This window comes from Loxodonta africana, chromosome 12 (genome assembly GCF_030014295.1).
Source record: "Loxodonta africana isolate mLoxAfr1 chromosome 12, mLoxAfr1.hap2, whole genome shotgun sequence".
In the NCBI taxonomy this organism is placed as follows: Eukaryota; Metazoa; Chordata; class Mammalia; order Proboscidea; family Elephantidae; genus Loxodonta; species Loxodonta africana.
The window spans coordinates 49,732,266-49,754,305 of record NC_087353.1 but is presented as its reverse complement, the minus strand read 5'-3'; the positions used below and the strand labels follow the sequence as shown (position 1 = coordinate 49,754,305).

At 43.5% G+C, this 22,040-nt stretch overlaps 1 protein-coding gene across 5 annotated transcripts in view; it reads left to right on the top strand.

The window, feature by feature from the left end:
* The first annotated feature begins 4,193 nt into the window (after window positions 1-4,193).
* GNB5 (G protein subunit beta 5) overlaps window positions 4,194-22,040 on the top strand; it is a 78,764-nt gene continuing 60,917 nt past the window's right edge. For 2 of the 5 annotated variants that reach the window (XM_023539499.2, XM_010600083.3), the window contains exon 1: window positions 4,194-4,396. In XM_023539499.2, the coding sequence (XP_023395267.1) occupies window positions 4,285-4,396 (112 nt within the window). In that variant the 5' untranslated portion in view covers window positions 4,194-4,284. Of the gene's footprint in view, window positions 4,397-4,652; window positions 4,887-22,040 lie in introns of those variants that run through there. The other 3 variants (XM_010600084.3, XM_064295229.1, XM_023539500.2) reach the window with 3 other exon arrangements.

The window sequence follows — 22,040 nt, the reverse complement described above, 5'->3', positions numbered from 1 at the left end:
ACCCAGACATGCTCCAGGCAAAAGCATCCTTAAAACCAGTTGCCATTGAGTTGAGCCTGACTCATGGCGATCCCATGTGTGTCAGAGTAGAACTATGTGCCATCAGATTTTCAATGCCGATTTTTTGGAAGTAGATCGCCAGACTTTTCTTCCAAGGCACCCCTGGGTGGACAAGAATGTCTCACCTTTCGGTTAGTAGCCAAGAGTGTTAACCATTTGCACCACCCAGGGATCCCCATGAGCATCCTTACCAGGCTCTAAATAAGAAGGGATCTGTAGTTAAAAATGCAAATCACACTTGCATTGTTCACTCACAGGAAAAATAGCTGTATCTGTTTAACTATGAAGTAAATCTGGTTATAACTATCAAAAGAAAAAGTGCTCCTTGGGACTAGCAGGGACTAGCGACTGAACACAAATCCTGGCATTTTTCAAACTACACAAAATCAAGTGCTCACCAGAGGTAGCTATGAGTTGGCAGCAAAAATGCCCACAGCATCTCAGAAGCCCTAGGATTGAGTCCTATCTCAGATGATTCACAAAGCTGCGCTCAGCAGTGTGGCTGAGCAGAGCCCCCACCTGGTGAAGAGTGGTAAAGCACTCTTTCCTGAAAATCCCGCATTACCAACACATTTTTAAAAATTGATTAAAGAGAGGAAAAATAAAGTTTATATTTTATCCAGCTGAAGATAAAAAGTCAGTATTTATCCTCCAGGTGCCATTGCAACCCAGCATGGCCATTACATTAAAAAAAAAAAATTCCCATAAAGCCAGTGGTGAATAAACAGCCTGGGGTGGCATAAAACGTATGGGCGCACCATAGTAATCCTGATGTCACTTCAGGCTTAGTGTTACAGGCTGCTACCAGCAGCACATTTTGTTCTGAACTTGGCTCTACAAATTATAAAACTGAGGAAATTTCAGTTCATAAACCAAGCCTGCTTTCTAGTGGCCCTACCCTTCTCGAGCAGTGCTATCTACTCATCTAGCTGTTCTGTTTTTAAACAACTCCCTGTTTGTGGAATCCTAGATGTGGGATTCTCTGTAGCATTGTAGATTCCCCCAGGTGACAGGTCCTGCCTGAAGATGCTGTCCCAGGGAACCGTCAAAGGCTGTCTCCACCACAAGCACTTGTTGTAGTTAGTTGCCATTGAGTCAATTACAACTCATGATGACCCCTCATGTGCAGAGCAGAACTGCTCCATTGGGTTTTCAAGGCTGTGACCTTTCAGAAGCACTTGGGGGTTTCCAAATATTCAGACAGCAGCCTTGGCTGAGGAGCGATGTAAATGACCTGGAGCTGGGCATTTGGGTTGTGTACATGTAGCCCTCAGTGGATTATTTTAATGAACAGGGGTGATCCTGTGCAGCGTAATGGGTTGCTTTTTATGTGGCCTTTTTTGCCATGGTCCTGTAACGCCCACCCAGGTGACTGGGAGGGACTGTGTGATAGGGTAATTGTGGCCCATCAAGGGGATTGGTCAGTTTTGCCATCCCACTGGGCTTGAAATGAGCCACCCCAGAGGCAGGAAAGAGAAGAGCCCACCACCACCAAGGAAGGACAGACCAGCAGGAAAAGACCAGCAAAAGACAGGGGAATGGGCTTCCCTGCCCACGGAGCAAGAAAGCTGAGCGCTTTTGGGCAGGGAGAAGCCTACGCCTGACCCACGAATTTGGGACTTGCCAGCCTCCACAACTGCATAAGCCATTTCATGAGTTCTGTGAGAAGTTACATTGAATTAGGGAACCCAGAGACGGGAGAGGGAGCAGTTGATGTCAGAGATTATGGAGTGGTACAGCAGCTTGGAAAAGTTGGCATTTGGGACATCTTTAACCTCTGCTTCATGTGAGCCAGATATGTGTGATCTTTATAAAAGAAATTATTTGTTTACCCTTTAACTCGACCGCTGACCACTGCTGAAATGTGGCACACCTCAACTCTTTCGATGTCCAGCTTCCTCACTTATTGAAAAGAGGTAATACCAAAGTATAGGAAGGCACTTTGCAAACTTTGCCCTGCCATTAAAAAGTTATGTGGCCTTGTCATCTCTAGACAGGAGACCCTCCAGACTGGAGGAGGTTTGGGGTTTATTTTATACAGAGAGCCCTCAGAGGAGGGCACACATCAGTGTGAAGCATCACCCACCCCATGTCTTCACAGATGGGCAGACCCTGAGCCAAGCATACACAGCCAGGCTACTATGGTCCAGGAGATGCCAGCCCCGAGGATGTGATGAGAGGGTGTTGCCTTGACTTAGCCTCCTGAGACGTCCTTGTGAGGAGTGTCCCCATGACTTAATGCCTCATTAAATAACTTCCTGTGAATTCTTGGGTGTGTCAGGCAGCCTTAATAATGACAGCATGAATGCTTGGCATAGTCACTCTTCATAAGGACCTTTGAGGAAGATGTTATAAAGAACCTGGGACTCAGAGAACTTAAGTAAATTGCCCAAGGCCCCATAGCAGAGCCAGGATTTTCCCCTGGGCAGTCTGATCTAGAATCTGTGTCTTAATTTTTTTGCTCCATGAACTCTGAAACAGATGTACTGTACTACTTTTTATTTTATTTTTATACGTACATAAATGTGTCTGTTTATATAAAAGATATATTTTATCTTATTTTATTTGTATAGTATATACATATTTATATATACATATTTTATATATCCTGTTTTATATATTCATTTGATAAACTAACATTAATTGAGCACTTACCATATGCCAGTTAAAACAAATGCTGAGAATACATTACGAATAAACCTGTATATGCAGGGAAGGGAGAAGAGAGCTGACAGTTAATAAGCACCTGCTCTGTATGGAGCGTTTCACTCAGACTGTCTTACATAATTCTCCTAACAGCCCCATGAGGTAGATACTAGGCCCATTTTCCAGATAAGGAAAATGAGGAGCTCAAAATCTAATCTCCAAACCATATGTGGATTAAAAAAAAAAAAAATTAATTCTAACTTTTCTCAAATGGAGAGTGCCCAGGACAGCAAGTTCCCCAGAGATGGGGGACAGAGAAGGAGGGACGGCACTAAAATTCCATTTGCCCATGTTCATTCTAGAATCTGTAACCTTGATCTGCCTTCGCATTCCATACAGTGACACACACTCAGGCAAGGTCAGAAAGAAGATGTGGACTCTTGAAGTCTGTAGGGTGTTGCCAAAGGAGGCCAGACTGCCTGGGTCCAAACCCTGCCTCTGCCTCTTTCTGGCAGTGTGACCCTGGACAAGTCGCTTAACCTCAGTTTCCTCATCGTAAAATAGGGGTGCTAATAGTACACATTCAGGGTGATTGCTGTGAGGACTGAATGGGCTACTAGTGTAAAATACTTAGAACAGTACCTGGCACTAAAGGGGACAGGGGAGGGAGGATGCTTGAGTACACTATAATGTCCCTAGATGTGCACCCTTGAGAGAACTGTAGCCACCCTTCATCCTAAGGGGTGGAAGCTGCCTCAGAAACGACACGTCCAAGATCACTGGATGTGGATGTAGAAGCCTCGAATCTGGGCCCCTGGGTCTCCTTCATGGCCTCCACCCCTTGCCGCCTCCCATTACTGCCCAAAACCAGGAACCTGATTCCTGGGGAGGAAAGGAAAAGCAAAGCCAAAGGCGGGTCTCCTGATGCCTAGGGTTCCCAGGGCTGCTCAGAAACTAGAAAATAGTTTCATTTTTGTATATTTAAGTCAACAGCAGAGCTGGCCGGGCGACTACCAGGGTGAGGCCGAGTATCAGCTGCCTCCGCGGGGTCTCCTTGCCCCCTCCTCTCCAATCTGCTCTCTGCAGGCAGAAGCCACTAGGCCCTGCATCTAGTCCCAATGAGGGGTTTGGGGACGGAAGGCGCCTGGGTCACTGGGACTTCACCAGGCTCCATAGAAGCGGGTCAGTTCTGTGGGCCTTCACTAAGTGCGTGTCCTCGGGCACGTTATGTGTCATTGAGGAGCCTCAGTTTCCTCATCTGTAAAATGGGCAAGACACTCCCCGCTTCCCCAGGGTGATGGGCGCAGTTGCGCTCACACGGGCATCACGCGGGGCACTGCACCTGGGCGGGTACCGGGGGCAGGGGGGTACGGGTGTGGAGGGGCACTCCCGCCCGCAGGCGCGGCGGAGGGTGGGTGCGGGGGAACAGCCTCTAGCAGAGGCCGCGTCATCACCGGGAGGGCGGGGCGGCGGGACCACGCTCTGGGGAGGCGGCGGCTGGAGCTGCTGCCCCGGCTTGCGCCGCCCGCTCACCGCGTCCGTGCTCTTTGCTTTCCTCCCCGCCGCACTCTCGCGAAGATGGCCACCGACGGACTGCACGAGAACGAGACGCTGGCGGCGCTGAAGAGCGAGGCCGAGAGCCTCAAGGGCAAACTGGAGGAGGAGCGGGCCAAGCTGCACGACGTGGAGTGTGAGTGCGGGCCGGTCCGGAGGCCTCTGGGCGCGGGGAGGGGTCGCCGCCGGCGCAGCAGCCAGGCCAAGTAAACAAGACAGACCCCCGGCGTGGGGGCGACCTGGGCCTGGTGCAGGAGCAAAGTCCGCACCACTGCCGGGGAGAGGGGACCCTGGGTGCCTAGCTGCGGGCAGGTGAAGAGTGTAGCGGCCGCCAGAACCCCGGGCGCGCGGATCCTGACCCTAGCCTGGGCAGCCTTCGGAGGCTGCAGGCACTTTGCAGGGCCCCAACCCGCCAGCTAGCGAAGGACGGCCCGCCTCTGGGCGGGGCGCCTGGTTGCGGAAGGTCCTGGCCTCTGTCCTCACGACAGAGGGTCCTGGGGCCAGTTACCGTCATCACCTGCCCAGAAGATGCTAACTGATGGCAGTCCTGTCCTTGTGAGCCAGAAGGGGTGGGGTGGCTCTCAATGGTGCCAAGAGCAGCGAGCCCGAGTGGGGCGAGGCCTACGGTAAACTCCTGTTTTGCTTTTTAATCATCATCTGTCTCTCTCCATCATTGTTGTGCCTTTCTCAGTTTTGCTTTTACAAGGAAACGGGCTCTGATTTAAAAGCTTATTTTTCCACGTACTTCCCCTCCTTGTGCTGGGGTGGGGGGACGAGTGGGGGAAGGGAAACAGAGGAGCTTATCAAATCCAACCATTTAGGTCATTTCAGGCTATTTAAGAAGCTCTGGAGAGATGCAGTGTGATTGGTGTAAAAGGGCAATAGCAATCCTAAACAGCTTCCGTTCCTGACTAGCACCGTAGTTCAGAACCTGCTCTGTCATTTTTGAGTGGGCAATTAAATAGCCAGTTTAAATGACTGTTGGGTGGGTCAGCTGCCCGTTACCCTGTCAGGTGTTTCCTCCTCAACAAAGCTTGGGCTGAGGGCCAGGCTTGGGGAAGTGGTCTTACCCGCTCACTCTTTAGCTCTGAGGGTGACTGCTCCCCTTTGCCCAGCAAGGCCTCCCCACTGTGCTGTTACACACATATACATTGTGCTTCTATCATCCCTGTTTGGTAGACCAAACCCCTTATTAAGTCGATTTTGTCTCTGAGCAACCCTGTTTGTGTGATTGCAGAACTGTGTTCCTTGAGGTTTTCAGTGGCTGATTTTTCAGAAGTAGATTGCCAGGCCTTTCTTTTGAGGGGTCTCTGGGTAGACTCAAACCTCCAACCTTTTGGTTAGCAGCCAAGTGCATTAACCATTTGCACCACCAAGGGACTCCTATTTGGTATCACCCTTTAAATTCCATTTGGAAAAGCAAAATGGGGTTCATGCTAGGCTTTTTAGCACTTGACTCCTTTTTTGAAAATTATTTGATGGAAGCAGGTGACCTGAATCTAGAGTGTGCTGTGCTTTCAGAGGGGCCTCCTTTACATTTAGAAATGTGTCCAGCTATAATAACAGAAACCACAAATAAAGTAGTTAAGCAAATTGAGAATTATTTTCCTTATCTAACAAGAGCAGAGTAGCCAATTGCCATCTTTGGCTTAGCTGCCCAGTGTTGCCATCAGGGAGGGGCTCAGGCTGTTCTTCTCACCACCCTCCCAGCACTGGCATTTGCCTCCATGGTTATAATACAATGGCCCCAGCTGCAAACATCACTCCTGTATTCAAGGCTGGAAGAAGAGGGAATGTGGGCAGAGCCTCTGTTTGTTCCTTCTTATTAGGTAAGCAGAAGTTTTCCCAGAATCCCCTGCAGATTTCTGCTTGCACTTCACTGGCCAAGACTAGGTTACATGGTGAGTGCTAGAGTGTGGGAAAGGGAGAGCTGAGCGGGGTGCATTGCCATTCCCAAACAAGTTAGGTTTCTGATACCAGGGCAGAAGTGAGGGATGGACATTGGAGGGCATGGGTCAGGGTTGGTCCCCTCCCCTTTGCAAATTCCTGCACTGCACAGATGATAATGAGGGATGCAGCATTCATGCCTCAGGCTGGTCATCTTATTTCCCTGCAGATGAGGAAACTGAGGCACAGAGAGATTAGAGGACTTGCTAAAGAACCCCTGCTTGGCAGTGGTGGGGCCAGGATTCCAGCCCAAGCAGTTAGAGCTCTAGCCCAGGCTCCCTTCAGCTTTTTTGCCAAACCCCTTTGTGCTTTATGCAGAAGAGAATTCTCTAGAAATTCACTCAGCAGTTCAGGTTGCATGGGTGGCAGTGTTCCCGCAGGGGTATTTTTCCACCTGGTCTGTGGATTTGTAAATTGCCATAAGGCAGAGAGATGGTCACAATGCAGCTTTTCAGCAGAGAATCTCTGGGATGGGGGGGAGGGTGGTCAATTCAGAAAAGGAAACCTGCTGCCCTTCCCAAGGTGTAGTGTCCTCAGAAGCTAGGGCCAAACTTTGGACCCACAGTGGACATATGTGTGTATAAGTAAGGATTTTTGAGTTGAAAAGACCAGAAGTCATATGAATTTCTACTGAAATATCAATAGAGCCTAAACCAAAATCCAGGTCTCCTGATTTCAGAATCCAGAGTCACCCACATGACATGCCATCCCTCTGTCCCTTGACTTCTCTAGAGGTGTCCAGTTGGTATTTGTAGCAAGGACAATAACTGATTACAATTGTGGGACTCTGGAAAGATTTCATGGAAAAGATGACATCTTAGCCAAACTTCTAAATGTGGATTGGGTTTGATAGGCGAAGATAAGAGGGAAAAATCAATCCATGCAGGTAAAACAGCTTAGAAGTCTGGAAGGTGGGGGCAGGGTGTATCTAGGTCAAGGTGGCTGGAGGTAGGGAAATTAAGTGTGAAATAGAAGTGGCCTCGGGTATGGGGATTCTTGATAAATGGGTCTCACCCTCAGATAGTGTTAAAGTACCTTTGTTCCTTGCTCATTCATGCTGGAAGTTCAAACTACAGGTGGAGGAGTGGGAGGCTTGTCTTGGTTCCATATTAACCTTTAACTTAACTATTCTTGCCTCACCCCACCCCAGACTCCCCCAGCTCACAAATGAGACACTTATAGGTGGGAAATTTAGAGGAGGAGGTGCTGATGATCTTGTAGTTTTAAAAACAAAATGCAGCAGCACCTGCTGTGTCAAACAATTGTGCTCTCATTTTTCCCTTTGTGAAGGAAGATCATAATATTCCCATACAGTGGGTGAAGAAACAGGCTTGAAGAAGTCAAATAATTTGCCCCTGGGTCATGCTCCTAGTTAGTGGTTGGGCCTGGACTTAGTTTGGCAATAATGCTGCGTTCTTTGCTGGGCTCTCATTTGAGCAATTGACCAAGCTCCTGGGGATAGTGTAGGAAGGGTCTGGTGAATGTGGAAAGGATCAGAACTGAATCTGGTTCATTCCCCAAAGCAGTTGTTGTTGTTGTGTGCCATCAGTGTTGTTAGGTGCCTTAGAGTCAGTTCCATCCCATAATGATGGAACAACAGAACAAAACACTTCCAGGCCCTGCACCATCCTTACAAAAGTTGCTATACTTAAACCCATTGTTGCAGCCATTGTGTGGATCCATCTCTTTGAGGGTCTTCCTCTTTTTCACTGACCCTCCACTTTACCAAGCATGATGGCCTTCTCCAGTGACTGTTCCTTCCAGAAAATATGTCCAAAGTACACGAGATGAAGTCTTGCCATCCTCGTTTCTAAGCAGCATTCTGGTTGTACTTCTTCCAAGACAGATTAAATCCTTCTTCTGGCAGTTGATGGTATATTCAATATTCTTCTCTCACACCATACTTCAAAGGTGTCAGTTCTTCAGTCTTCCTTATTCATTGCCCAGCTTTCACATGCATATGAGGTCACTGAAAACACCATAGCATGGGTCAGGCTGACCTTAGCCCTTAAAGTGGTATCTTTGATTTTTAACACTTTTATAGAAGTCTTTTGCAGCAGGTTTGCCCAATGAAATATATTATTTGATTTCTGTCCTTTTTTTTCTTTTTCCATGACTTGATTTCTTGACAGCTGCTTCCGTAGGCATTGATAGTGGACCCAAGTAAATGAAATCCTTTACAACTTCAGTCGTTTCTCTGCTTATTATGATGTTATTTATTGGTCCAGTTGTGAGGATTTTTGTTTTCTTTATGTTGGGGGGTAATCCATACTGAAGGCCACGGTCCTTGATCTTCATCAGTAAGTGCTTCAAGTCCTCTTCACTTTCAGCAAGCAAGGCTGTGTTATCCACATAACACAGGTTGTTAATGAGTCTTCCTTCACTTCTGATACCCTGTTCTTCTTTATATAGTCCACCTTCTCGGATTATTTGCTCAGCAAACAGATTGAATAAGTATGGTGAAAGGATACAACCCTGACACATACCCTTCTTGACTTTAAACCACGCAGTATACCCTTGTTCTGTTCGAACATCTGCCTCTTGGTCTATGTACAGATTCCTCATGAGCACAGTTGAGTGTTCTGGAATTCTCATTCGTCACATTGTTATCCATAATTTGTTATGATCCACACAGTCACATGCCTTTGCATAGTCAATAAAACTCAGGTAAACATATTTCTGGCATTCTCTTCTTTCAGCAAATATTCATGTCGTATCAACAGTGACATCCCTCTTTCCACATCCTCTTCAATCTGGCTTGCATTTCTGGCGGTTTCCTCTTGATGTACTGCTGCAACCTCTTCAGCAAAATTTTACTTGCATGTGATGTTAATGACATTGTTCGATAATTTCCACATTCTGTTGGATCACTTTTCTTTTTTTTTTTTATTGTGCTTTAAGTGAAAGTTTACAATTCAAGTCAGTTTCTCATACAAAAACTTATACACGTTGTTATGTGACCCTAGCTGCTTTCCTACAATGTGACAGCACACTCCCTCTCTCTACCCTGTATTTCCTGTGTCCATTGAACCAGCTCCTGTCCCCCTCTGCCTTTTCATCTCACCTCCAGACAGGAGCTGCCCACATAGTTTTATGTGTTTACTTGAGCTAAGAAGCACATTCCTCACCAGTATCATTTTATGTCTTACAGTCCAGTCTAATCTTGGTCTGAAGAGTTGGCTTCAGGAATGGTTTTAGTTTTCGGCTAACAGATAGTATGGGGGCTGTGACCTCTGGGATCCCTCCAGTCTCAGTCAGACCATTAAGTCTGGTCTTTTTACTAGAATTTGAGGTCTTCATCCCACTTTTCTCCTGCTCCATCAGGGATTCTCTGTTGTGTTCCCTGTCAGCGCAGACATTGGTGGTACCTGGGCACCATCGAGTTCTTTTAGTCTCAGGCTGATAGAGCCTCTGGTTTCTGCAGCCCTTTCTGTCTCTTGGGCTCATATTTTCTTGTGTCTTTGGTGTTCTTCACTCTCCTTTGCTCCGGGTAGGTTGAGACAAATTGATGGATCTTAGATGGCCACTTGCTAGCTTTTAAGACCACAGATGCCATTCATCAAAGTGGGATGCAGAACGTTTTTCTTAGTATACCTTGTTGTGCCAATTGACCTATATGTCCCCTGAAACCATGGCCCCCAGACCCCCACCCCAGCTACTCTGTCCCTCGAAGTGTTTGGTTGTATCAGAAAACTTCTCAGCTTTTGATTTAGTCCAGTTGTGCTGTCTTCCCCTGTGTTGTGTGTTGTCCTTCCCTTCACCTAAAATAATTCTTCTCTACTACCTAACCAGTGAATACCCCTCTCCTACTCTCCCTCCCCACCCTCTTAACCATCAAAGAATGTTTTCTTCTGTGTTTAAACCTTTTCTTGAGTTCTTATAATAGTGGTCTTATACTATGTTTGCCCTTTTCTAACTGACTAATTTCACTCAGCATAACGCCTTCCAGATTCATCCATGTTACGAGATGTTTCACGGATTCATCGTTATTTATCGTGGCATAGTATTCTATTGTGTGAATATACCAAAATTTGTTTATCCATTCATCCCATTGTTGGACACCTTGGTTGTTTCCATCTTTTTGTGATTGTAAACAGTGCTGCAATGAACATGGCTATGCATATATCTATTTGTGTGAGGGCTCTTATTTCTCTAGGATATATTCCAAGGAGTGGGATTGCTGGATTGTATGGTACTTCCATTTCTAGCTTTTTAAGGAAGCGTCAAATCAGTTTCCAAAGTGGTTGTACCATTTGACATTCCCATCAGCAGTGTATAAGTGTTCCAGTCTCTGCACAACCTCTCCAACGTTTATTATTTTGTGTGTTTCAGATTAATGCCAGCCTTGTTGGGGTGAGATGATATGTCATTGTAGTTTTGATTTGCATTTCTCTAATGGCTGATAATTATGAGCATTTCCTCATGTATCTGTTAGCCAGCTGAATGTCTTCTTTGGTGAAATGCCTGTTAGTATCCTTTGCCCATTTTTTAGTTGGGTTATTTGTCTTTTTGTTGTTGAGGTTTTGCAGTATCTTGTAGATTTTAGAGATTAGACTGCGATCAGATTTGTCGTAGCCAAAATTTTTTTCCCAGTCTGTGGATTGTCTTTTTACTTTTCTGATGAAGTCTTTTGATGAACATAGGTGTTTGATTTTTAGGAGCTCCCAGTTATCTAGTTTCTTTTCTGGTGTTTGTATATTGTTAGTAATGTTTTGTATTCTGCTTATGCCATGTATTAGGACTCCTAGCATTGTCCCTATTTTTTCTTCCATGATCTTTATCATTTTAGATTTTATAGTTAGGTCTTCGATCCATTTTGAATTAGCTTTTGTGCATGGTGTGAGGTATGGTGTGATGGATATCCAGTTATGACAGCACCATTTGTTAAGGAGACTGTCTTTTCCCCATTTAAGGGACTTTGAGGCATTGTCAAGTATCAGCTGCTCACAGGCGGATAAATTTACGTCTGCGTTCTCAATTCTGTTCCATTGGTCTATGTATCTGTTGTTGTACCAGTACCAGGCTGTTTTGACTATCATGGTGGTATAATAGCTTCTAAAATCAGGTAGTATGAGGCCTCCCACTTTCTTCTTCTTCTTCAGTAATGCTTTACTTATCTAGGGCCTCTTCCCTTTCCAAATGAAGTTGGTGATTTGTTCCTCCATCAAATCGACTCAACGGCACTGGGTTTTTGGTTTTTTTTGTTCTTGTTAAAAAATGTCGTTGAAATTTGGATCGGGATTGCATTGTATCTGTAGATTGCTTTCGGTAGAATAGACATTTTCACTACGTTGAGTCTTCCTATCCATGAGCAAGGTATGTTTTTCCACTTATGTAGATATCCTTTGGTTTCTTGCAGTAGTGTCTTTTAGTTTCCTTTGTATAGGTCTTTTATGTCTGTAGTTAGATTTATTCCTAAGTATTTTATCTTCTTGAGGGCTATTGTAAATGGTATTGATTTGGTGATTTCCTCTTCAACATTCCCTTTGTTGGTGTAGAGGAATCCAACTAATTTTTATATGTTTACTGTATATCCTGATACTTTGCTGATATTTTCTATTTGTTCCCGTAGCTTTTTTGTGGATTCTTTGGGGTTTTCTGTGTTTAAGATCATATCTTCTGCAAACAGAGATGCTTTTACTTCACCCTTAGCAGTTTGGAAGCCCTTTATTTCTTTTTCTAGCCTGATTTCTCTGGCTGGGACCTCCAGCACAATGTTAAATAAGAGTGATGATAAAGGGCATCTTTGTCTGGTTCCCGTTCTCAAGGGGAATGTTTTCAGACTGTCTCTATTTAGGATAATTTTGGCTGTTGGCTTTGTATAAATGCCCTGTATTATGTTGAGGAATTTCCCTTCTATTCCTATTTTGCTGAGAGTTTTTATCATGAATGGGTGTTGTCAAATGCCTTTTCTGCATCAATTGATAAGATCATGTGGTTCTTGTGTTTTGTTTTATTTATTTATTTTTGCTTTCATCTTTTTATTGACATTATAGCCAGAGCTAGAGAAAGGGTTTACTGGATTCTATCAAATTAAATAAATACAATAATTTAATTGTTAAAGGAAAAAGTCAACTCAGGACAGAAACTTCTAGAGACAACGGACTCTTGGCACACAATCTGCTTGTATAAGAGAAAACAGCACGAGAGGAAAACTGAACAGTCCAGGTTGGATGGTTGAGATTAGGGAGTCTGTAGAAAGAAAAGCAGATGTTCTGATTGCTCTTCTGAAGTAAGAACTCTAAAGAGGAGGACACTGAAATGAAGCAGTTGAACTGGGTAAACAACCTTAGGCAAAGGAAATATGTATTTGGCAACGTCGTGATTTTAGTTACCAATCTGAGACTGGCTACCCTAGAAATTTAGAAGTTGCAGAAACTTCTAAAGATGAAAGACAAGTTGGGTGCCTAGGTAGGTAAAGGTAGGAATGCTGCTGTACTGTGGGATTTCTGCACCAGCACCAACCACTAGCCCTTGACAGGAGAAATGGGAGAGTGTAAGGAAGGGCCTTCCTTAGCATGAAAAGGGAAAGGGATTCATAGGCAGAGGATGAAAAGAATGGAGCTACATGGAGAAGAAACCTAATAGCATGAATAAGAATAAGAAGGAAACATGAAGAATAAACACTTATTTTTCAGCCTTGCTCCGGTTCTGTGTGTCTGAAGAGGCAAAATAACTGGCTAGGGACTTCCAAGCCATTATGGTAGAGTGACATGATACTTCGACTGTAGAGTGGCTAGTGAACCACGATGATCACAATAGTGTCATCAGTGTCACTGAGGATTTTGTTTCTGCCTCAGTATAACACACTTCCATGTACTTTATCAGGGCAGGGAGACAGCAACAGTGACAATTACAACAATAGTTTCAGGAAAGAACCTGAGTAGTAATCTACTGACATTCTCTGTGTGAGAACCACATAATGTGAAAAAGGAGTCCCCCCTAAAGACAAGGGATGCAGGCAAATTCGAGTCCATAAAAACAATAACCAAAAAGATAAAAGATTTAAAAAAAAAATTGAGGACAGTGAGGCTGGCACATTCTCTCCTTTTGCTAAACTACGGCGTGAGGCATTTAGGCTAAATGTGGTTTAAATGGTGTTGGATAAGCTTTATAAAACATGAAGGTGGCAAAGTTGCAGCTTAAGTCTCTTTTACGGTTTTAATTTGCTTAAGAGCTCAAATGCTTGTGCTTGCGGTAACTTCCTAAAAGAAGTAGTGTTCCCTTTTATTACCTTAATAAAGCATTCACCCTTCGATCCAAATGATTTTAGCGTGCTATCTAACAGCTGAAGCAGTGGCACAAAACTAAGATGGTATTTACTGCAGCAAGGTCCCTGTACATCAAAATCTGAGTTTTACATAAGAATCTTATTTATAAAAAATACACTACCAAGTACAGTGAGAGTGGAGCATGGAGCAGTGGTGCTCCTCCCAGGGCCATGTGGAAGTGGCTTTTGCTACAGCACTTGGTTAATGGCACAAGTAAAAAGCTGAATAAGGCAAACAAATTTTCTGTAAACTTCTTAGGGTGTGGGGGGTGGGGGTGGAGGAATCTTCCTCTGATGGGACAGATGCTGATTTGGGATGGGCAAGATCAGAAGGTATGACACTTGGCTGCACCTGACACATCACAACACAGGATAAGACAGCGCCTGCTGGCTGAGACCAGATCACTTATTTCTGGAGAGAAGTTATCACTGTAGCCTTCTGCCTTTACTGTTCCAATGTGCATCATCTAGCTAATAACCCCTATAGAGAAAATCACCTCCAAAATCGTCCTTAATGAAAAGGTACAAAATAAGCTGAGTCATTAGAAACATTTCCTTAGCTTAAAGCTCCTTAAGAGCCCTACACTGATTACTAAGCAACTTTGTTAGGGGTGTGCAGCTTGACACAAATGCTTTAACTAGACTATGTATTCCCACCCACTTGGTACCTAGTAGTAATACACTGTAATGACGCTTGGAAAACAAACATCTTACACTGTAATGACGCTTGGAAAACAAACAGATCTTGAAGAATTTTGGCCTCTTCTCATGTCCTCACTTGGAACTTTCCAGCTTTTGTGACATATTTGACTCCTTTAACTGGCTTATATTTTTCCCCATACATATCCAAGCGGTTTACTTTTAAGCCTGAAATAGCAAGCTGCTGGATCTTGAACTGTATCTTGAGGCTTGGATTCTCTTCTGGCTTGAATACTCCAGACTGTAAATTCACTAGTCTTTTAAGACTTGGGAGCTTTCGTGGAGTAATTTTCCCCACATCCCATGTTAGTATCTTGGTGCCTGGATCAAATGTATAGCAGCCTTGTGTTGGTGTCAGATTCATGTTCAGTACAACTTTCGGCATGTGAACTGTCACTGTGATTCCTTCAATAGTTTTTCCCATATTCTGCTTCATCTCCTGTTTTTCTTTTGCCAGTTTGGCCAGTGGTTTAGCGATGTTGTTGATGTTTTCAGAGAAACAGGTTTTGGTCTTAACTCCTTAAATAGTTTTTCTGTTCCCTATTTCATTTAATTCTGCTCTAATATTTATTATCTCCTTTCTTCTGGTGCCTAAGGGCTTCTTTTGCTGCTCTCTTTCTGTTTGTTTGAGTTGTAGGGATAATTCTTTGATTTTGGCCCTTTCTTCATTTTTGATATGTCCATTTATTGCTATAAATTGACCTCTGAGAACTCCTTTTGCTATTTCCCCCAAGTTCTGGTAGGAAGTGTTTTCATTCTCATTTGATCCTATGAATTTCTTTATTCTGTCCTTAATTTCTCCTATAACCCAGTAGTTTCCATGTGTTTGATTTTTTTTCCTTGATTTTTCTGTTATTGATTTCTACTTTTATGGCTTTATGGTCAGAAAAGATGCTTTGTAATATGTCCATGCTTTGGATTCTGTTAAGGCTTGCTTTATGACCTAATATGTGGTCTATCCTGGAGAATGTTTGATGTGCGTTGGAAAAGAAAGTATACTTGGCTGCTGTTGGGTCGAGTGTTCTGTATATGTCTATGAGGTCAAGTCGGTTAATTGTGACATTTAGATCTTCCATGTCTTTATTGAGTTTCTTTCTGGACGTTCTGGCCTTCACCAAAAGTGGTATGTTGAAGACTTCTACTATTATTGTGGAGCTGTCTGTCTCTCTTTTAAATGCTGTTAGAGTTTATGTATTTTGGAGCCATGTTGTGGGGTATGTAAATGTTTATTATGGTTATAGCCTCCTGGTATAAAAAAAAAAATTATACTGACCCTTTAATGCTTATGTAGTGTCCTACCTTATCTTTTGTGGTGGATTTTACTTTAAAGCCTATTTTGTCAGAGATTAATATTGCCCCTCCTGCCCTTTTTTCATTGTTGTTTGCTTGATGTATTTTTTTTCCCATTCTTTGAGTTTTAGTTTGTGTCATTAAGTCTAAGGTGTGTCTCTTGTAGGCAGCATATAGACAGACCTATTTTTTATCCATTCTGCTACTCTCTGTCTCTTTATTGGTGCATTTAGTCCATTTACATTCAGTGTAGTTATTGATATGTATGAGTTTAGTGCTGTCATTTTGATGTCTTTTTCTATGTGTTGTTGACAGGTTCTTTTTTCCACTTAATTTTCTGTGCTGAATAGTTTTTCTTTATATGTTGTCTTTACCTCTTTTTCATTGTTGTTGCTTTTGTATTTGCTGAATCTTTATGTTTTTCTTGTTTTTTATTTTGACGTGTAGGATTGTTAGTTTCTTTTGTGGTTACCTTAATATTTACCCCTATTTTTCTAAGTTTAAACCAAAATTTATATCTTTATATTGCCTTGACTGCCTCTCCGTATGAAAGATCTGTGACTACATTTTTTAGTCCCTCTTTTTTTATTTAATATTATCATCTTTTACATAATGATGTTTCTGTTTCCCTGTTTTGAGCGTTTTAGCTTTATTTTTGTGATTTCCTCATCTGGTTGCTCTGTCCTGAGTTCTAGTCTTGGCTTGTTATCTGATGTTATTGATTTTCTAACCAGAGGACTCCCTTTAGTATTTCTTGTAATTTCGGTTTGGTTTTTGCAAATTTCCTAAACTTCTGTTTATCTGGAAATGTCCTAATTTCACCTTCATATTTGAGAGACAGTTTTGCTAGATATATAATTCTTGGTGGGCAATTTTTTTCCGTCAAATCTTTAGATAATGTCATCCCATTGCCTTCCTGCCTGCATGGTTTCTGCTGAGTAATCCAAGCTTAGTCTTACTGACTCCCCTTTGTAGGTGCCTTTTCATTTGTCCCTAGCTGCTCTTAACATTCTTTTTACCTGGTTTTGTCAAGTTTGGTTATAATATGTCCTGGTGATTTTCTTTTGGGATCTACCTTGTATGGGGTTTGATGAGCATCTTGGATAGATATCTTCTCATCTTTCACGATATCAGGGAAGTTTCCTGCCAACAGATCTTCAACATTTTCTCTGTGTTTTCTGTTACTCCTCCCCCGCCACCCCATTCTCATACTCCAATCACTCGTAGGTTATTTCTCTTGATAGAGTCCCACATAATTGTTAGGGTTTCTTCATTTTTTTTAATTCTTTTATCTGATTCTTCTCCAAATATCTTGGTGTCAAGTGCTTTGTCTTCAGTCTCACTAATTCTGACTTCCATTACCTCAATTCTACTCCTATGACTTTCTATTGAGTTGTCTAATTCTGAAATTTTATTGTTAATCTTCTGAATTTCTGATTGCTGTCTCTCTTTATGGGTTCTTGTGGCCTATTAAATTTGTCATGATGCTCTTGTCTAATCTCCTTAGTTTCCACTAATGCTATGTCTGTTTCATTCCTTGACTTGTTCTGCATTTTGCCTGATCACCTTCCTGATCTCTTGAAGAGTTATATATATTAATCTTTTGTATTCTACCTCTTGTAGTTCCAGGAAGTTCTCTTTATCCAGAAGATTTCTTGATTCTTCATTTTGGGGGCTTCCTGAGGCCATCATAATCTGCCTCTTTTTGTGATTTGAGATTGAATCTTGTCTCCAAGCCATCAATAAGTTATTGTATTTTTTAATTTTATGTTTGCTTGCTGTGTCCTAGCTTCTTGTTTTGTATTGATATGCCCAAATAGGCTGCTCAAGTGGTGCCTTTGAAGCTCTAACATCCTGTCATCAGGTGGTCAGAGCTGTCACTAGGTATATGAGACCAGGAGTCCATTTACTTTTCTTGTATGGATTCAGCTCAGATGTCCACATAGGCGGTCACCAAGTGTGTGGTGCAGGCTCTCACCTACAGTCTTAGAGAAGCAGGGTGATTGGTGTAGGCACAGGTATCTGGCTGCATTTGGGGGTCACGCACTGAGCAAGGCAGGGGACTGACAACTGCCCGAGTGTCTGTGAGGAAAGTGTGTCCATGTTCCCTAGGGTGACTGTATGGGTGGGTTTTGCAGCCGGATTATGGACACCCAGTGCTGTTGGCTGTAATGCCTGGGAGGCACCACTGATCCTTGAACCCCTGTTAAGGGTAACCAGGTGGCGTGGGCAAAGCCACCAGTCCTTAGACCCCTGAGGTGGATAGGTAAGAACCCTGCTTAATAGGCAGAGCGGTGTCAAACGTCACAAACCTGCCTCTCCACCATATAGCTGAAACAGTTGAAGTTAGCCTTCAGGTATATACCCTGTTGTACCGTGCTAATGAGGGCCTATGCTGTTGAAATGGGCCCACACAGGTCCGTGCAGGGGTGAAAGGGATTCAAAGTCCATGGACTGCTTATGCCTGTGCTTAGGCAAAGGAGCTGTTTCTGCCCTGATTTACCAGCTTAGGGGAGCTGGCAGATTATTTTCTCCCTGTTTTTTAATTTGTTCCTTCTCCAAGGCTGGGCTGATGGCTCAGGGCATGCGACAGGTCCTATTACCAACCCAGGGAAAGCAGCTATCACTGAAGCCAGCCCAAGATCCAGTGCAGAGTGGGGAGGGTTCAGTTAAATGGAAGAGAGTTTTTTTCCAAATGGTGTTTTGTGGTCTGCCCAGTAGATTAGACGCAAGTACTTACCTTTTGCCGATTGAGGGCCGCAACTTGCTGATCCTGGAGGTATGAGTGGAATCTCCACCATTCAGTCTCTCCCAATGTAAAAACGAGTCCCGAACACCACTGCTTGTTTCACTGCTTTCGTGCCAGTGGATACAGCCTGAGGGGTGCCGGTTCCTGTCTGGTCAGGTCTGGCAACTCCTCGCTGATTCTGAACAATCTCTCCCTCCTGCTGCCATTCAACTCAATTCCTCAACTTTGCCTTTGATGTCCAGGGCTCCTAGATTGTCATATATAATCGATTCACTTGTTTTTTTGGGTCTTTGTTATAAGAGGGACCACCAGAAGCATCTTGACTACTCTGCCATGTTGGCCCCACCTCCAGATCACCTTTGGAATCAGTACAAATGTGGATCTCTTTTAGTCAGTTGGCGTGGTAGCTGTCTTCCAAATTTCTTGGCATAGGCAAGTGAGCGCCTCCAGAGCTGCATCCATTTGTTGAAACATCTCAGTTGGTATTCCGTGAATTCTTGGAGCCTTGTTTTGCAACTACGCCTGGTGTCATAGTAGTTAAGAGCTACGGCTGCTAACCAAAAGGTCAGCAGTTTGAATCCACCAGGCGCTCCTTGGAAACTCTGCGGGGCAGTTCTACTCTGTCCTATAGAGTTGCTGTGAGTGAGAATCAACTCAATGGCAGTGGCTGGTTTTGGTTGGCTGTTTTTCACCAATGCCTTCAGTGCAGCTTGGACCTCATCCTTTAGTACAATTGGTTCTTGATCATATGCTACGTCCTGAAATAGCTGAACACTGACCAATTCTTTTTGGTACAGTGACTCTATGTATTCCTTCCATCTTCTTTTAATGCTTCCTGTATCATTTAGTATTTTCCTTGTAGAATCCTCTGGTATTGTGACTTGAGGCTTGAAATTTTTCTTCAATTCTTTCAACTTGAGAAATGCCAAGTGTGTTCTTTCCTTTTGGTTTTCTAACTCCAAGTGTTTGCACATTTCATTATAATACTGTACTTTGTCTTCTCAAGCCACCCTTTGAAATTTTCTATTCAGCTCTTTTACTTCATCATTTCTCTCTTTCACTGTAGCTACTGTACATTCAAGAGCAAGTTTTAGAGTCTCTTCCGACATCCATTTTGGTCTTTTCTTTCTTTCCTGTCTTTTTAATGACCTCTTGCCTTCTTCATGTATGATGTTCTTGATGTCATTCTACAACTCATGTGGTCTTTGGTCATTAGTGTTCAAGGTGTCAAATCTGTTCTTAAGATGGTCTCTAAATTCAGGTGGGATATACTCAAGGTCATACTCTGGCTTTTGTGGAATTGTTCTAATTTTCATCAACTTCAGCTTAAACTTGCATGTGAGAAATTGATTGTCTGTTCTACCATCAGCCCCTGGCCTTGTTCTAATTGATGATACTGAGCTTTTCCTTTGTCTCTTTCCACAGATGTAGTCAATTTGATTCCTGTGTATTTCATCTGGCAAGGTCCATGTGTATAGTCATCATTTATGTTGTTGAAGAAAGGTGTTTGCAATGAAGAAGTCATTGGTCTTGCAAAATTCTTTTGTGCAATCTCCAGCATCATTCTATCAGCAAGGCCATATTTTCCAACTACTAATCCTTCTTGTTCCAACTTTCGCATTCCAATCATAGTGACCCTATAGGACAGATTAGAACTGCCCCATAGGATTTTCTGGGCTATATTCTTTACAGGAAGGAGCCCTGGTTGTACAGTGGTTAAGCACTCAGCTGTTAACTGAAAGGTTGGCAGTTGGAACCCACCATCTGCTCCTCGGGGGAATGATGTAGCAGTCTGGTTCTGTAAAGATTACAGCCTTGGAAACCCTATTTGGCAGTTCTGCTCTGTTCTATAGGGTGAGTGTGAATTGGAATTGACTTGACTGTAATGGGTTTTTTCAGGTAATCTTTACAGAAGCAGATCACCAGGTCTTTTCTCCTGAGGTACCACTAACGGGTTTGAACCATGACCTTTCAGTTAACAGCCTAGTGCTTAACCACTGTGCCACAGGGCTCCTTCCCCAAAGCAGTCTCTGTCTTGTACTTTTCTGTATCTCCCATATCAACCAGCATATGGTGACCTCTTAGTTGATAGAACACACACGGGCTTTATTTTTGGCCCAGTTGGGATTACAAGCCCCAGTCTACTCCATGATGTCACAAGCAGATTTTCCCATCGTGGAGTCCCAGGACAGTTTTCTGGGAACTGAGAATGAGAGCCCATGCATGTGAGATTTATAGTGCCCAATTAGGGTACATGGCCAGACACCATGGTTTATTCCCCAGAGCAACATGTATTAGATGCAGATACATTTTTGCATGTTGGCCTTACAGCTCTTTCTTTACTTGGGGAGACCACTTCAGGCTACAAGCTAGGGATGACCAACCCACCTGGTTTGCCTGGGACCTTTCTTGGTTTTAAAATGGAAAGTCCTGAGTCCTGGGAAAGCCTTCACTCCTGGACAAACCAGGATAATTGATCTCCCCGCTATTACCTCTGACTTGCCCAAATTCTTGCCTTAAATAAGTTAACACAACAAGATTGCAGCACATAAACTTTGAGCAAAGAGTGAATTTTTCCTGACTCCGAACCCTTGGCCCTTCAACGCCCATCCCTTTGACCCTCAGACCAAGTCTAGTCTGTGGGCCCTCATCCCCAAGTTGGCTCTTGACCAACAGTAAATACAGGGAGTGGCTTATGTGGGTTGCCTAATGGGAAGCCAGCCTAGGTCAAACTCCACAGACCCAAGGCCTTTTCTGCCCTTGAGTTGATTCTGACTTATAATGACCCTGTAGGATGGACTCAAATTACCCCTCAGGGTTTCCATTGAAGCAGACTGCTACATCTTTCTCCTGTGAAGTGGCCATTGGGTTTAAACCACGGACCTTTGAATTAGCAGCCAAGCACTTAACCACTGTGCCACTGAGGCTTCTCTTTTTTCCCAGCGGCCCTATTTTCCCCATACTCTTCCCAAATTTCCTACCACTCCCCAGATATTTTTCTCTATCACTTCCACTTATCTTCTACCGTAGATGCATGCTCCCTAGCCTGACCCTAAGGCATTTTAGAATCATGAGATTACAGATTGTATTTGTTTCTTTTGTTATTGTACAAATTACCATAACTTTAGTGTCTTAAAGCATCACAAAGTTATTCTCTTACATGTCTGGAGATCAGATGTCTAAAATGGGTTGGCGGGGCCACGTTCCTTCTGGAGGCTTAAAGGGAGAATCCATTTCCTTGACTTTTACAGATTCTAGAGGTACCTGCATTCCTTGGCTTGAGACCCCTCATCACACTGACTTCTGCTTCCGTAATTACGCCTCCTCTAACTTGTGATTACATTGAATAGTTCAGGATGCTCTCCCCATCTCAAAATCCGTAATTTACTTCAGCAGAGTCCCTTTTGCTGGGAAGGACTACATATTCACAGGTTTTGGGGATTAGGACATGTTCATCTTTTGTTGTTGTCAGTTGCTGTTGGTTTGGTTGTGACTCATAGTCGCCTGTGCGTAACAGAAGAAAATGTCTGCCTAGTCCTGTGCCATCTTCATGATCATTGGTATGTTTGAGTCCATTGTTGTGACTATTGTGTCAACCCATCTCATTGAGGGTTTCCTTCATTTTCGCTGACTGTCTACTACTTTACGACCTTTGGGGGGGCCATTATTCATCTGTCATGGATTGAACCATGTCCGCCCAAAAATATGTGTCAACTTGGTTAGGCCATGATTCCCAGTATTGTGTGGTTGTCCTCCATTTTGTGATTGTAATTTTATGTTGAGAGGATTAGGGTGGGATTATAACACCATCCTTACTCAGGCCAC